Genomic DNA, 16,884 nt, shown 5'->3' with positions numbered 1-16,884 from the left:
CTCTGTATTAGTAACCTAGACAGAGAGAAGCCGCCCAGTGGACTCTTCAAGGGGGGGGGGGGACAGGTCTTAGTGTCTCTACAGGAAATAGGGGGCAGGTCTTAGTCTCTACAGGAATTCAGGGGCAAGTCATATACTCTCTACAGGAAGTGGGGGACAGTAAGACTCTGCAGGAAGTGGAGGTGGGTCTATCTGTACAGGAAGTGTCGGAGCAGGTCTTACTCTCTCTACAGGAAGTGGGGGTGGACCTTACTCTACAGGAAGTGGGAGCAGGCCTTTCTCTCTACAGGAAGTGGGGGCAGGCCTTTTTCTCTCTACAGGAAGTGGGGGTGGACCTTTCTCTACAGGAAGTGGGGGCGGATGTTTCTCTACAGGAAGTGGAGGTAGGTCTTAGACCCGCCTCAACTTCTTGTAGAGAGACTAAGACCTGCCTCCACTTTACTGTAGAGAGACTATCTCACTACAGAAAGTTTAGGTGGGCTTCTCTCTACAGGAAGTGGGAGCTGGTCTCTCTCTCTACCAGAAGTTGGGGCAGACTATTTTTCAAACTATGTTTTCTGTGCTACCTGTATGGAGTGAGCTTAACAATGGGCAGCATAAAACTTCTGTCATCTTCCTTTTTAGTAGCGTAAGATACAAAGTTTCTTCAAAGTTTTCTGTTGTGTATAGAAAAAAAGTAAAACAAAAAGAAAAAATCCAAAAGCGAAATATATCCATGTAACTTAATGGTATCATGACGAGGGTGTGTGATAATGGGCTCATGGCCTTAACTGCACAGGGATCCAATCCTAGTTACTACCTACAATTATTTAGAAATTCCATTGAACAACCTGTGAAGACCAGGGCTGGAGACTCAAACAAGGTCCAGCGCTATGGAAGAACAATTTCACAATAGGTAGACTATCAGCATTACCTAGATTATCCTTGGCCTCACTGGTTGGTTTGCAGTAAATCACCATTTCTGATAACTCCCTTGCAATAACCTGATTCTTCTCGCAAGTCCTGATGAAAAAGTCCTGTAGATAACATGTGAGACAATTAGGTTAGTGTGACGAATGAGGAGCCAAATGGTACACTACCATGGAATTTATCACTGCCTCTTTAATTCACTCTTCTGAAGGCTAGTAATGAACTATCAGAACGATAATGGAAGCAGTATTATTAATGGCTTTGTTTCTATTTTTATGACTGGATCCAGGGATTTAGATCTGAAGCCCCTAGGACTGTAAGATGAAGATGGAGAAACCTAACCTGGTGTATGAAACTATATATGATAGACTACGGGAAGGCAAGGAAAGGCTGTCCAGGAATACCATCTTTCCTCATGGTAGGCCATCAATTCCAGGTTCTTGAGAGTTCAACACCCGACACCCCCATAATCAGCTGGAACCTGGTCCTGAAGGAGCCAAAGCAGCACAGCTCCATACCCTGTGTAGGGGTCATTCTTGGGTATTGTAGCTTAGGCCTGGAAACTCCTTTAAAGTTTCCCTCCACCCCTATGAGATTTCAGATGTAGGGCGATGTAGAGGTGCACACTCCTTTCAGTGTTCTCATCCGGCTGCCGCTGGAGGTGGTATCGGCTCACCACAGTTGTGCTGGGTGGTGGACCTCCATCCATCTGAACATGATTTATCCAGACGATAGCTCATTGATTCCATATGCATAAGGCGACACTGGACTGCCAGTCTCTGCATCCTGTCCTCCATTAATTTACTATTGATGTGTATACTGTTACAGCCTCTGGTCATAGACTGAGCCCAAAATATTGAATCCAGCAGGAGGCCATAAAAGTGTTGCTCATATATACGTATGTTCATCTTATTCCCTCTTGAAAATGAAAGAAGGAATGAAGATGGCAGCCTGAACGTTAGTGCAATTTAATTAACTAAAGGTGACCACAAATCATGTAAATTGTATATTCCATGCCATGGGGTTTGTATGGAACCGTGCAGCCATTAATAAAAGGCCGCTCCATTTGCAATCAATAGAACTCTGGAGCAATTGTTATGAAGCGACTGCTTGGTGACCAGACCTCGGGCGCACTAGATCTGCATTGACCGCTAGGTGTAAACCCATCCTTAAAAAAAGATATATTAACCAACAAATTGATAAATTAAACTTTTAAATAAAGAGATTTTTTTTGTAGCAGTGTGAGGCAGGGACATAAATATGTATGGGGGTTGTTAAAGTCAATGGGAAAAGCAATTTAAAATGTATAATATGCCAATTGCGATTAAACATATTCATGTCGCTAGCAATCAAGACAAGTGGCTGATGTCAGAGTCACTTAACTCCAGATGTTTGCATTAGGAGCTGATTGAAACCTAATTTTGCTTATTATAATAAAAAAAAACATAATCTCATAGCCCTTAACCCTTTTACCCGGAGAGGTCCAGCAGTGAATTGTGCTGTAAATGAAACTGCTAATTTGCTCTGCAGATATGGCTTATGCTGATTAGGCGCTGGCTGGGAGTGATGCAGTGAGACAGTCACATCATGTCAATGCTCCAAGTAAATATGATGTGGAAAGTGGGGTAGATTGCATGACTGCAAGACTCGTCCAGTAACACAGTGGTCAAAAGTGACATTGGGGTCAAAAAAGTCCCTATGATGAGCTGCGTAGAATGGTCTAATTATACTAATATGTGGTAGGCCTATAAGTACTGGCATAAAATTCAAGCAAGAGGCCCAGTGCAAACATCCGACTGGTTAAATATGTCCTAAAGTTGGTCATACACATTAGAAGTCTATCGACTATACCCCAAAGCTAGATGAAAAGAGGGGAAGCGGGGTAGAGCATGTTGGACCTATTCCCCACTGAGTACAAATATATGCACGGTCAAGCAGAGAATGCATGTGAATGGAAGGAGAGGATTTGGAGGAACAGTTAGCAACCAGCTTCATAGTGTAGACTTGCATTGCTTGGCCTTTTATGAATTCCTCTTCCTTTTGAATACTTTTTTTTACAGTTTATAATTAGACTCAAAATATTTAGTCATGTTTATGTTATGCTGATCCCGAGTTATATGCTAAATTATATTCCAGAGCTGCACTCGCTATTCTGCTGGTGCAGTCATTGTGTACATACATTACATTACAGATCCTGAGTTACATCCTGTATAAAGCCCCCGTTACACACTGCGATATCGCTAGCAATATCGCTGTAAAGTCACCGATTTTGTGACGTTACAGCGATATTGCTAGCGATATCGCTACATGTGATACTTACCTCCGACCGGCTCCCCCGCTGGTTATCGCTGATCGCGCGAGAAGCTTCTGGACCATTCCTCGTCGGCCACTTCCTGCGGCGCTTCCTGCTGTGACGACGAGCGAGGCGTGGAGCCGGGCGGGAGGACGCAGGATCGCCGCGTCTGACAGGTAAGTAGCGATCCCCGTCCCCAGCGATGTCGCTGGTGAGATCTGCCTGTGTGGCAGCTCACTAGCGACCACCTAGCGATGCACCAGCGATCCTGACCGCGTCATATCGCTAGTCGGCATCGCTGGTGCATCGCTAGGTGTAACGGTACCCTTATACCCCAGAGCTGCATTCACTATTCTGCTGGTGCAGTCACTGTGTACATACATTACATTAATACAGGATGTAACTCAGGATCAGTAGTGTAATGTATGTACACAGTGACTGCACCAGCAGAATAGTGAGTGCAGCTCTGGGGTATAATACAGGATGTAACTCAGGATCAGTATACTCCAGAGCTGCACTCACTATACTGCTGGTGCAGTCACTGTGTACATACATTACATTACTGATCCTGAGTTACATCCTGTATTATACCCCAGAGCTGCACTCACTATTCTGCTGGTGCAGTCACTGTGTACATACATTACATTACTGATCCTGAGTTACATCCTGTATTATACTCCAGAGCTGCACTCACTATTCTGCTGGTGCAGTCACTGTGTACATACATTTCATTACTGATCCTGAGTTACATCCTGTATTATACCCCAGAGCTGCACTCACTATTCTGCTGGTGCAATCACTGTGTACATACATTGCACTACTGATCCTGAGTTACATCCTGTATTATACTCCAGAGCTGCACTCACTATTCTGCTGGTGCAGTCACTGTGTACATACATTACTGATCCTGAGTTACATCCTGTATTACACTCCAGAGCTGCACTCACTATTCTGCTGGTGCAGTCACTGTGTACATACATTTCATTACTGATCCTGAGTTACATCCTGTATTATACTCCAGAGCTGCGCTCACTATTCTGCTGATGCAGTCACTGTGTACATACATTACTGATCCTGAGTTACATCCTGTATTATACTCCAGAGCTGCACTCACTATTCTGCTGGTGCAGTCACTGTGTACATACATTTCATTACTGATCCTGAGTTACATCCTGTATTATACTCCAGAGCTGCACTCACTATTCTGCTGGTGCAGTCACTGTGTACATACATTTCATTACTGACTCTGAGTTACATCCTGTATTATACCCCAGAGCTGCACTCACTATTCTGCCGGTGCTGTCACTGTGTACATACATTGCACTACTGATCCTGAGTTACATCCTGTATTATACCCCAGAGCTGCGCTCACTATTCTGCTGGTGCAGTCACTGTGTACATACATTACTGATCCTGAGTTACATCCTGTATTATACTCCAGAGCTGCACTCACTATTCTGCTGGTGCAGTCACTGTGTACATACATTTCATTACTGATCCTGAGTTACATCCTGTATTATACCCCAGAGCTGCACTCACTATTCTGCTGGTGCAGTCACTGTGTACATACATTACATTACTGATCCTGAGTTACATCCTGTATTATACTCCAGAGCTGCACTCACTATTCTGCTGGTGCAGTCACTGTGTACATACATTACATTACTGATCCTGAGTTACATCCTGTATTATACTCCAGAGCTGTACTCACTATTCTGCTGGTGCAGTCACTGTGTACATACATTTCATTACTGACTCTGAGTTACATCCTGTATTATACCCCAGAGCTGCACTCACTATTCTGCTGGTGCAGTCACTGTGTACATACATTGCACTACTGATCCTGAGTTACATCCTGTATTATACTCCAGAGCTGCATGCACTTCTTTGCTGGTTGTCACTATCTTTATCCTAAATCTCATATAATTACCACATAACCTCCCCTGACATTGAATAGGGTCGGTATCTTACCTCTGCTCCTTTTTCGTGTATTATTGTGTGGATATTGTTGTACCATTCAAAAAGCTCCTCCAATTTCTCTGTTGCAAAGTCTACTGAGGGATCCTTTGGATCTTTGGGTTCAAGTGAAAAGACAAACTTTTTGTTGTGTTTCCCTTGTGCCAGTTTCTCTGTTAAAAAGTATATGTTAAAATAATGATAAACTTAAATGTTTTTCAAAATCATCAACATCAAATTTGGAACTACTTTTTTTGTTTACAGTCTAAAGAGGAAAACTAGTGCTGCATAGGAAGGATGTAGCTATTAGTATACTGTATACAGAAATTCTTCATTCCCAAGCCAATGTGTAAAGTCTTGAGCAGTGGAGCCCCCAATTATCTCACTGTTGTGTGACCTCTCCCTAAGAAATTATCTGTTCAAGCTAGATAACCCCCACTGATTATATTCACTATCGTATTACTAGATACAAATGTCCATGTTTTCTTCACAAAAACATGGAAGAAAACTACTTACTGATTTCATATGTCCCAAGCTCTAGGATTCCCTTACACATAGCACCCAAGGGATTGTCTTCAATAAGCTGTAAAGCATGAGTTAATAACAATTCATTAGTATTAAATAAGTAAAGAAATATCCATATTTTGGAGTATTGATTGATGTACTAGAATATAACTACTATAATACTGCTCTATGTACAAGAATATAACTACTATAATACTGCTCCTATGTACAGGAATATAATTACTATAATACTGTCCCCTATTTACAAGAATATAACTACTATCTCCTATGTACAAGAATACAGCTACTATAAATATATATATATATATATATATATATATATATATATATATACACACAGTGAGGAGAAAAAGGGTGACAATTTTTTTAACTTTTTGACTCCATATCTCATCATCCTCTACTGCTTTGATCGTGAGACCACCATCATTTTATAGACAATCATCTTGGCTATCTCTTACATACATTTGACTTTCATCTATTTAGCATATGATCAGTTATGCAGATTCTTGTCATGTCACTGCTTTGTTACTGTTTTCCCCCTAAAGACCTACATCTTTGTTTTTATTATTTTGTCAGTATTTTGTAGATCCCCCTTTGGCTTTCAGCACGGCCTGAATCCTCCTGCGTTTCTCTTGATCAGATTCAAACATGTCTCAACCGAAATCTGATCCCAGGTCTCTTCTACTTGTTCCCAAAGTTGGTGCATACTGGTCAGCTCACTTGGGTCTGTATACAGTTTTTCCTTCAATTCTACCCATAAGTGTTCGATTGGGTTGAGCATTGGGAACTGTGGGGGCCAATCCAGCACCTCTACTTCATTGTCATTGAACCATTTCTTCCCCAGTCTTGACGTATGTTTCGGATTGTTGTCCTGCTAGAACACCATGTCGTCTTTTTCATACCCATAGTACTCGAGTGTATGAAGTAACTCGTCTTGTAGGATACTCACATGTAGCTCAGCATTGAGACCACCATCGATTCCAGTCAAGTATCCAACACCTTTTTGCTATGAACATACCTCAGTATCATCAAGCTTCCTCCACTAAATTTGACATTTCCTTCAATTTCTCAATCTGTTAGCCCCTTTTTCCTTTCAGATCCATTTGCACCTATCAGAGCCGTCTATTGACTTTAGTCTCATGGCGCCAAATCACCCGTTTCTTCTACTGTTTTCTCTTTGTACTTGTTGCAAACTCGATCCGACGCTTCTTATGATAATATTGAAGTTGAGGCTCCTTGACCTTTTTTCCGGCCACCATTCCAGACTTATGTAACATGCCTCGCACAGGGCTTTCATGGACATCTGTGGTTTCACTATTACGAAGTGTACGAGCCTCCTCCACTGCCGTGTTTGTAGCACCAGAACTGATAGATCTTGTGATGAGCCAACTTGTTGACTCCGATATTTTGCCTGGACATTCACCTCTTGGCTACTGGATGGATGGACTTCATATTGTATTCCTGCAACTGTCATGGCGCTCACATGATGCAGCTTGGCAACTTTCTTGGCTGAGAGACCGCTATCGATGATGTTTCTTATTTTTGAGAAATCTTCATGGCTGCTCCTCGATTCGAACCATTGACCTTTCACTTGGGAATCAACCTAATAACACACTGAGCTATTAGGGAATGTGAGAGCAGATTGTAATTTGCAGTATTCAGGAAGAAAAATTTTTTTCCACCACCAGGAGCAAGACAGTAATGCAGCAACATGGCTAGAATCTGCATAACTAATCATAAGCTAAATAGTAAAATTTATGTATGCGATAGCCAAGATGATTGTCTATAAAATGACGGTAGTCTCGCGTTCAAAGCAGCATGGATGATGAGATATGGAGCCTGAAAGTCAAACGTTCCAAAAAGTGTTACCCTTTTGCTCTTCACTAACTATTCTGAAGAGAAACAAGCAAATTTGGTGGCCTAGCCTAGAAATCTCTATCTCTTACCTGAAAGGTAAATCCTTCTTCATTCATTGTTATGTCCTCTACATAGTTTGATGGGAAGTAGTGCTGCAGTTTGTCTCCATAATCCCCTTTCCACCTGCAAAATATCAGATATCACTGATGAGTTTGTATCACATATAGATTGTAGATGATTTGTCTTCTTCTGACTCCATTCATTTTTTTTCTTAGTTTATGTTTCTCGGAAATCTAGATGACCACCTAAGACGTTTCCTCTCAGAACGGTTATCAGAGTGATACAACCCCCCATTTTCATGCTTTATGCACGCTCTTCTCCTCCAGCTGCTATTAAGACACATCCTAAAATGAAATTAGCGATGGATGAAATGGTAATTGATACTTGCCATCCGTCAGAGACTTTATTGACGTTGTGAATCAAGGCTCCCGTGCAGAAGCTCAGCTCATCATCTTGTTTAGCCATGTAGTTATATAGTGCTTTAACTGTTCCTTGCGGCTAAAAGGAAAGACATAAAATATAGGGTAAAATAAAGGCGAAAGAGCAAACGGGGTCAACTTTGTAAAAAGAATTCTACTTTCAATGATCCTCTGATATGTCATAGAGATACTGTTTCCTCTCCATTCAGTCGAGTACGACTCTTGGTCATTATATGGATCATCACTCGCCAGTTGCTTCTTTCAGTTCGCCAGTGGTCATTCCCATGTTGCTCTTTATGGTTTTGATAAAGTGGGTTTTTGGCCTTCCTCTTCTTCTTCTGTCACTGACCGATCCTGCCTTGACGTCTTTCTCCAACGACTGATTCCAAGTAATGTGGCCAAAATAAGCTAATCATTCTTTGGTTATCTTCGTTTCCAACTACCGTTTTTGGCTTGTCTTGGTCCACAACATCTCTGTTGATGATCCTCGCTGTCAGTGGAATCTGAAGAGGTCTCCTCCAGCGTCAGTTTTCTACCTGTCCGCCATCTTTAGTGTTCAGGTCTTGTACAGAGGTACAGTAGGTACCAATAGCTCATCACTTGCCAAGATCCAAATTTATGCTGGTCAGTTTTAATGATTTTTCCATTGAACACTTGCATCACATGTAGAATTCAGTAGCATCTTCTCTGCATTGTGCTGTTCCTCAGTTAGTCTTCCTAGAAATTTATAAGTTAAGTTGACAACTAGGAGTTATTATTCTCCCTGTCCATTGGGTGTACCCAGGGGTGTAACGATTGCGGTGGGAGAGGTCATGACTGAGCCCATTCCATTGAGGGTCCCGCCGACACCAGAGCAAAATTCAGCTTGATATGTGTCTTTGGACCCAGATTCAGCTGAAGTGTATTGCGGAGCAGAGACCCGCTGGGTCTTGGTGCTGCATTACATGCTACCGGCTAATCAGAGGCCAACAGTTGACTTTGGTGGGCACAACATGTGACTGGGGGTGCATGGCAGTAATGCCATGCGCTCCCGTCTCTTGCACACTGAAGTCAGCTGCCTGCTTCAGAAGAATACGCCATGTGAAGGAATGGTGGGTAAAATATATATATTGTTTTTTCTGTGCGTTAAAAAACAGCTTTAGAAAGGGGGAGATATACCAGGATCAGGAACATACCAGGATGGTGGACATGTATACCAGGATAGGACCTAGGATGGGTGACTTGCATACCAGTATGGGGGATATGTATAGAAGGATAAGGGATATATATTCCAGGATCAGTGACCTGTATACCAGGATGGGAGACATGTATACCATAAAGGAACCCAAGATAAGGGACATTACTAGATAATGGGCGAAGGGGGTACAACTCGTATGTCTTTATAAGGTTTAGAACAGTACAAGGGCCCATATATCTGACCAACATGTGGGGGGGCGGCAGGTCCAAATTTTGCTTCCGGACCCATCAGACTGTAGTTTGACCCTCATACACATTAGATCTCCCCTGAAGTTTTTTAAGCTCTGCTAAGATCCCCTGTGTTTTTTTTAGTAGCTGCTTATTTCCAGGAAGAACAAAAAGATCACCTGTTGGAAATCCACCATGCCCATTCCTTCTCTCCCCAACATCATGTGGGGTGAGAATTCAGGAAGCCCCCACACACATTACACTGTCACACCAATATCAGCATTTTCGGATGAGTTTAGTCTTATGTTTACGAGGACTAAGGATAATTCTCTTCGACAAACAGAAGGGTAGCATTCAGTTGTCAAGATCGTCATAGATTTCCAGGAAGAACAACAGAGGAACAGCTGAATGCTGAATTTTCAGAAAATATGCCAACAGCTACTTTTTGTCCAAGTCTGGTGTCTACCGCTGCGATGCAGATGTCCAAGGAAATCCTGGTGGATGCATTTCTCCTTCGTCTCATTGGGGGACACAGAGACTGTGGGGACACAGAGACTGTGGGTGTGTGCTTCTGCCGTCTGGAGGCTGACACTAAGTATACAAAAAAAGAGTTAGCTCCTCCTCCGCCGCATACACCCTCGCCCCCAGACCGGGCGTAACTCAGTTTTTTGCTTAGTGTCTATGGAGGCACACGCAGTCTGGATCTCCAGACTAGAATTTTTTTTTTTTTTTTTTTTTCTTTTCTATGAAGATATGACAGGGGCGACGGATCCTATAGAGAGGGTCCGATCTCCCCAAATCATCAACGGGCGACCACGTGTGAGTAACCCTCCACGTGTTTCTCTCCCGCACCGAGGGACACATCTGGGACTTTTCCCCAGACTACCATTTTTCTTTTTTATTTTGTAAAGAGGCGGCAACGCATCCTGATAAGAGGATTCGTTTTCCCCATAACCTCATCGGGCGAGCACGTGTGAGCGACCCTCACGTTGTTCCTCTCCTGCAACGCGATTCATTGAGGCCCCTTCCTCCCCTAGGTTGTGAGTCCAGGGGTTGAGTTGGAGGCGCAGGTGAGCTGAGGGATCGATGTTTCGTCCCCATTCCAGAAGCCTCCCCCTCCCTGCCGGGGATGGAGTTGAGAGCACCCCAAGAGAGCCCCCACGGCGTACCTAAGGGTGAGTGGAAGGCCCTGCTCACCTTTGGATAAATGGTAAGGTCCGCCTCTCTCCTGACACCGCAGGTACCCGGTGCTGCCCCCGGCGAGTAGCGCCGCACGCAATTTGCGGCTCTGCCCTTAGAGGGGCTTGCCCGGAGGAAGTCCGTGGGTATCGCGCGAGGCTCCGCCCGCCGACTTCCGGTGGTAGCCGGAAGACCCGCCCACTAACTTCCGGTACGGCGCAGCCCAGGGGGTGGAGAGCGGGGGCGCACACAGTACCGGAGCGGAAACTCCAAATCCCCCTCCACCCTCGCATTTCCGCGGTCATTTCGACAGGAGTGGAACGTGGCCTGTGGGTGAGTGCAACCCCGTTTCGAGAGCCGCACTGGTACTCAGGGAAGGGGTTTCCCTCCTCCTCCTTCTGCCCTACCTTCAAGCTTGGGCAGTATGTCTGGCAAAGGGAAAGCTCACTCTTTCCTATACGCTGTTTGCGTTTCCTGTGGGGTCAGACTGCCAAAGGCGCAGGCGGGTAAATTTTGTGAAGCCTGCGAGTCGGAGCGCGCCCAGGAGCCTCCCACTGTTTCAGAGCCCAGAGGTCAGGAGCCCAGAGGTCAGGACCCCCCGGAATGGGTGATATCTTTATCAGATTCTATGTTGTCCCTTACAAGGGCAATTGAATCCCTTCGAGGCCCGGGCAGGGACAAGGATGGTGGTCTGCCAGCGGAAGACAGCTCGTCCACGTCTCAGGACCCTCCGATCGTTAGAGGCCGCTCCAGTTCCAGACAAGCTCATGGTAAAAGAGCTCGTTCCCCGTCGGCCGGGCCCGAGTATCAGGATGAGGGTGAGGAGGAGGAGGCCTGGAATCTAGAAAGTCTGGGGTACCAAGACTCAGTGGACAGCCTCATTGAGGCAGTCAATCAGACATTAGAGATCGAGGACGATGTGTCCACTGTCTCAGGTCACAAGGTCTCCTTCAAGAAAACCAGGCGACCCCATAGAAGCTTTGCCACGCATCCGGAGTTTGAGGATTTAGTCCAAAAACATAGAGAACACCCGGATAAGCGTTTTACAATGCAAAAAGCGCTGCAAGCAAAGTATCCGTTTCCCCCTGAGCTCCATAAAGGATGGGTGGAGTCGCCAGTAGTGGACCCACCGGTATCACGTTTAGCATCAAGGTCGCTATTGTCGATACCCAGTGTTTCTTCCATCAAGGACCCAACTGATCGCCTCCTAGAGGGGCTTGCCCGCTCAGTGTATGAGGCAGCAGGGTCGGCTCTGGCTCCCTCCTTTGCGGCAACTTGGGTGGCTAAGGCCATGGTTTCATGGGCGGACACTCTGCATAAGGCCCTCCAAGACAGGGATCTGCCCGCGGAAGTCTTGGAAGTTGCAAATCAGATATCAGGAGCGAGTGAGTATCTCATCAGCGCCTCACTGGATGCGGCCGAGTGTTCGGCTGTGGCAGCAGCAAATGCGATCGCCATTAGGCGAGCATTATGGCTGAGGTTGTGGAAAGCGGATTCTATCTCTAAAAAATCCTTAACCTCATTGCCTTTCCAGGGCAATCGGTTGTTCGGTGAGAAGCTTGATAAGCTTATCTCAGAAGCCACAGGGGGGAGAAGTAGTTTCCTCCCGCAGCAGAGGAGTTGTCCGGCATTCAGGCAAACGCAGAGGCGTTTTCGGCCTTTTCGTAGCCCCTGGGGGGGGACTTCGGCCAGGGCATCCTCCTCCGCAAACAATGGCCAGAGTAGGGAAAGGCAAACCTCTTACAGAGCCAATCCGCTGGGTAGAGGCCGAGGCCGTTTGCCCAGGGCGAGGGGGGCCAGATCCCAAAAGCCTCCGGCAAAATGACTCGAGGCGCTTCGTACCTACGGACGACAGAGTGGGCGGACGCCTACTAGGGTTCAGCCACGTTTGGGTCGCAGTGGCACGCGACGCTTGGGTGGCGGAATTGATATCGTCCGGGTACAAGATAGAGTTTGTCGGACTCCCGCCACAGCGATTCTTCCGTTCCCGACTTTCCGGGACAGAATCGCAGGCGGAAGGGTTGTTACAGGCCATAATGACGCTTCAGCGCAAAGGGGTCATTGTCCCAGTGCCGCAAGGCGAAGAGACGCAGGGTTTTTACTCCAACCTGTTTTCGGTCCCCAAAAAAGACGGGACTGTGAGGCCGGTACTGGATTTAAAGATCCTGAACAGATTCATCAGGGTCAGGCGGTTCCGGATGGAGTCCCTCCGCTCGGTCATTGCAGCCATGGATCCGGGGGAATTCCTGGCCTCGATCGATGTGCAGGATGCATATCTACACATTCCGATATTTCCACCACACCAGAAGTTCCTGCGTTTCGCGATCGGAGGGCGACATTTTCAATTTGTGGCTCTGCCCTTCGGTTTGGCCACTGCCCCCAGAGTCTTTACGAAGATAATGGCGGTGGTTATGGCCATCCTGCATGCACGGGGCATAACGGTACTACCGTACCTGGACGACCTTTTGGTAAAGGGTCCGTCGTTTCTAGCGTGCCAGAGGAATGTCAGTATCACTCTGGATACCCTGGCCCGTTTAGGCTGGTTGATCAATCGAAACAAGTCGTCCTTGGTTCCAGTCCAGAGAATCGTATTCCTGGGCATGGTTTTCGACACCTCCCGGGGGCTGGTGATCCTCCCTCAGGACAAGGCACGAAGGATCAAGCAGGGGGTACGGAACCTTCTACAGCCAGGCACCAGATCCATCCGGTACGGCATGAGTGTGTTGGGCAGAATGGTGGCGGCGATGGAGGCAATCCCGTTTGCCCAGTTCCATCGCCGTCCCCTTCAGCATGCGCTCTTGTCAGCATGGGACCGGGGGCTGCTGTCTCTCAATCATCAGTGCAAGTTGCTTCCGCCGGTCCGGCGATCACTCCGATGGTGGACTCGCGACTCGTCTCTGGTCCAGGGGAAACCTTTTCCTCCGGAACAGTGGTTGGTGGTGTCGACCGATGCAAGCCTGCATGGTTGGGGAGCAGTTTTCCAGAGTCACACAGCCCAGGGGCGGTGGTCCATTCGGGAGGTAAATCTCCCGATCAACATTCTGGAGATACGGGCACTACGATTGGCCCTGCAACACTTTCAGCGGTTGCTGAGACACCGGCCGGTGCGCATTCAGTCGGACAATGCTACAGCAGTAGCATATGTCAACCATCAAGGGGGCACGCGCAGCCAGACAGCCATGTGCGAGGTTGGGCTGGTACTGCGTTGGGCAGAGAAGAACCACGTGGTAATTTCAGCGGTGCACATTCCGGGAGTCGAAAACTGGGCGGCAGATTTTCTCAGCCGACAGGGGGTCACGGCAGGGGAATGGTCCCTGCATCCCGAGGTCTTTCAACAGATCTGCCAACGGTGGGGGACACCAGACGTGGACCTTATGGCATCCAGAGAGAACGCCAAAGTACAAAGGTTTGTCGCTCGATCTCTCGACCCGCAGGCAATCGCAGCAGACGCTCTGGTGCTTCCGTGGAGCCAGTTTCGTCTCCCGTACTTGTTTCCCCCGCTGCCGCTGCTTCCAAGAGTCATCAGAAAAATAAGGAGAGAGAAGGTTCCAGCAATTCTGGTGGCCCCAGACTGGCCCCGGCGGGCCTGGTATGCAGATCTGGTTCAACTAGTGGTGGACGTACCTTGGCGTCTCCCAGATCGGCCGGACTTACTGTCCCAGGGTCCGATCTGCCATCCGAACTTAGGGGCCCTGTGTTTGACGGTGTGGCCATTGAATCTTGGCTGTTAACACAGGCAGGATTCAGGCGCGATGTGGCGGCCACGATGGCGAGTGCCCGGAAGCCTTCCTCGGCGAAAGTATATCACCGGACTTGGGAAGTTTTTTTCCGTTGGTGTAGGGATCGCGGAGTGGCTCCTCTGGTTTTTTCGATCCCTAACGTACTGGCTTTTCTGCAGGCAGGGCTGGACGCAGGATTGGCTCCGAGTTCGCTCAGAACGCAAATCTCGGCCCTGTCGGTGCTTTTCCAACGAAAGGTCGCTTCCGTCTGGCAGGTTAGGACATTTATGCAGGGGGTCGCACATTTAGTACCCCCCTATAAGGCGCCGACGGAATCATGGGACCTGAACTTGGTGCTCAGAGCCCTTCAGGAGGCTCCTTTCGAACCATTGCAAGAAGTCTCCTTACCTTACCTGTCCAGAAAGGTCATTTTTCTGGTTGCGATAACGTCTATTAGGCGGGTTTCGGAATTGGCGGCCTTATCTTGTAAACCGCCGTTCCTAACCTTTTATAAAGATAAGGTAGTTTTAAGGCCAGCTCCTCCCTTCTTGCCGAAGGTTGTGTCTGCGTTCCATATCAACGAAGACATTGTTTTACCCTCGTTTTGCCCGGCACCGGTGCACAGGGTAGAAAAGGCATTGCACACCCTGGATCTGGTAAGAGCTCTTAGGAGGTATGTGACAAGGACAGCACCTTTCCGCCAGACAGACTCTCTATTCGTGATCCCAGAAGGGCGGCGGAAGGGGCTCGCTGCCTCCAAAGCGACTTTGGCCAGATGGGTTCGCCTGACGGTCCAAGAATCTTATGAAATCAGTGGCACGCCAGTTCCGGCAGGGATCAAGGCACACTCGGCTCGAGCAGTGGGTGCCTCATGGGCACTGCGACACCAAGCTTCAGCGGAACAGGTGTGCAAAGCAGCTACCTGGTCCAGCTTGCATACGTTTGTCAAACATTATAACGTACATACCCAGGCATCCTCGGATGCAAGCCTGGGAAGAAAGATTCTCCAGGCAGCAGTTGCGCACCTCTAATCAGGGGCGCAAAATAGCATGGATTGGGTGAGCTAAGATCCCGCCCAGAGGACTGCTTTAGAACGTCCCACAGTCTCTGTGTCCCCCAATGAGACGAAGGAGAAACATGGATTTTTGTGAGTACTCACCGTAAAATCCTTTTCTCCGAGACGCTCATTGGGGGACACAGCACCCACCCTATTAACCAGTTGGCATTTACTTATTTTTGAGTTATACAAATCCTTGTGTAGGGTTTAGGGTGGCCCCTTTTCAGACATATAATTTCTTGCCTGAGTTTAAGGCGCGTTCTCCTACTGCTTATGCACTAAACTGAGTTACGCCCGGTCTGGGGGCGAGGGTGTATGCGGCGGAGGAGGAGCTAACTCTTTTTTTGTATACTTAGTGTCAGCCTCCAGACGGCAGAAGCACACACCCACAGTCTCTGTGTCCGCACAGTCTCTGTGTCCCCCAATGAGCGTCTCGGAGAAAAGGATTTTACGGTGAGTACTCACAAAAATCCATGTTTTTTTTTCTGCTTGAATAACTTAATCTATGGGCAAAAAAACGCAGTGAACATTGCTTTCAATGCAAATTTTTTTTTTACATTTTTTATGCTAGGCTTCATTGATCTTAATTAGGAAAACTGCAGTAAAAAAATTCTGAAAAAAATCAACATGCATCACAGATGGAAGAAAACTCATAAAAACTTTATGTAAAGAACCCTTTACTGCACTCCGACTGCCACATAAGTCTTAGTTGTTTTCAGATTCCTTTTAGCAAAATTGCACCAGTTTTTTTTAAATGCAAAAAAAGCCAAATAATATGATTTCCTGCGTGTCCACAAGGAAGTCATCTTAGAATGAGCCACGTAGAAAAAAATAAAACGTTCTTAGCTGATCATAACGCTACTGAATGCATACCATAGCTGGTGAGATTTCATTGGGATCCACATACATTTTATTAAATCCGTAAATGGAGCTCACATCCTTTTCCTAAAATAAAAGAAATTCAAAAGTCACAATGCAGAAATTCCCCAAAAGGTACAGGAACATTCTTCAAATCAGATATTGGGTGTCGTATAATATATTCTGGAATGTCGAGTGGCCGTAACTATTTTGACCCCCCCCCCCATGATTCTGAAAATGTTTCACTTTTTCCCTAAATGTCTGCCCTCTCCACATCCCCCACCCCCTGTGCTGGAAACTGCATCACACCTCTATCCTAGAGAAAGGGAAAAACTTTGAACTAGCCGCTAAGGTAAAGTAGTTGATTCATCCCTTCTTCATAATGATCTCGGGTCCCAGCTGCTGAGTCGCTCTGATCTTCACCATAAGCCTTCAGTTTTAATAGTGGAGAAGCCAATTTAAAGGCTAGCTACACCTTTGCACAAAATGTTAATTTGCTTCCTAAATGCAAAGTTAAGCAGCTTTCCAAATAGTCATCATTAAAACTTTTCTAACATTTTGATGCTGCAGAGCATCTAGCTAGGTAACTACTTTGCAAAAATGTCACAAATCCATCCTTGCTTTGCTCCTTCCTCTCTTTCTCAGTGT

The 16,884-nt window shown here is 46.6% G+C and overlaps 1 protein-coding gene across 2 annotated transcripts in view; it reads right to left on the bottom strand.

Annotated features, from left to right (window-relative positions):
• PLCG2 (phospholipase C gamma 2) overlaps positions 1 to 16,884 on the bottom strand; it is a 121,904-nt gene that overhangs the window by 22,114 nt on the left and 82,906 nt on the right. For both annotated transcript variants that reach the window (XM_073584981.1, XM_073584990.1), the window contains exons 21-26: positions 16,252 to 16,323; positions 7,989 to 8,098; positions 7,630 to 7,723; positions 5,675 to 5,741; positions 5,174 to 5,331; positions 914 to 1,016 (exon numbers count right to left, since the gene is read on the bottom strand). In XM_073584981.1, coding sequence (XP_073441082.1) covers positions 914 to 1,016; positions 5,174 to 5,331; positions 5,675 to 5,741; positions 7,630 to 7,723; positions 7,989 to 8,098; positions 16,252 to 16,323 — 604 coding nt within the window. The remainder of the gene's footprint in view (positions 1 to 913; positions 1,017 to 5,173; positions 5,332 to 5,674; positions 5,742 to 7,629; positions 7,724 to 7,988; positions 8,099 to 16,251; positions 16,324 to 16,884) is intronic.

The sequence above is a fragment of the Dendrobates tinctorius genome, unplaced genomic scaffold, assembly GCF_039654945.1.
Source record: "Dendrobates tinctorius isolate UK_male_01 unplaced genomic scaffold, ASM3965494v1 ptg000009l, whole genome shotgun sequence".
NCBI lineage: Eukaryota > Metazoa > Chordata > Amphibia > Anura > Dendrobatidae > Dendrobates > Dendrobates tinctorius.
Note: the sequence above shows the minus strand (reverse complement) of the source record. Positions and strands in the feature narration are given on the sequence as shown.